Source organism: Eimeria mitis, genomic scaffold (assembly GCF_000499745.2).
Source record: "Eimeria mitis Houghton genomic scaffold, Emh_scaff2369, whole genome shotgun sequence".
NCBI lineage: Eukaryota > Apicomplexa > Conoidasida > Eucoccidiorida > Eimeriidae > Eimeria > Eimeria mitis.
The window spans coordinates 1,742-1,964 of record NW_013570704.1 but is presented as its reverse complement, the minus strand read 5'-3'; the positions used below and the strand labels follow the sequence as shown (position 1 = coordinate 1,964).

The window sequence follows — 223 nt, the reverse complement described above, 5'->3', positions numbered from 1 at the left end:
ACACCGCAGCGCGGACTCAACAAAAGCAGGCAGCACTGCAGCAGCAACAGCAGCAGCAGCAGCAGCAGCAACAGCAGCAGCAGCAGCAGCAGCACAGCAGCAGCAGCAGCAGCAGCACAGCAGCAGCAGCAGCAACAACAGCTGTATGTAGCAGACACATCTATGGCCGGTGGAGGAAAGCAAACAGCAAAAGCAATCCGAGCAACCACCTGCTGCTCCCAAT

General features: G+C 57.8%; 1 protein-coding gene across 1 annotated transcript in view; it reads left to right on the top strand.

The window, feature by feature from the left end:
* EMH_0052690 (uncharacterized protein) overlaps nucleotides 1-223 on the top strand; it is a gene marked incomplete at both ends in the record, with an annotated part of 1,869 nt that overhangs the window by 268 nt on the left and 1,378 nt on the right. Inside the window, one exon of the mRNA XM_013496902.1 lies at nucleotides 10-143. Coding sequence (XP_013352356.1) covers nucleotides 10-143 — 134 coding nt within the window. The remainder of the gene's footprint in view (nucleotides 1-9; nucleotides 144-223) is intronic.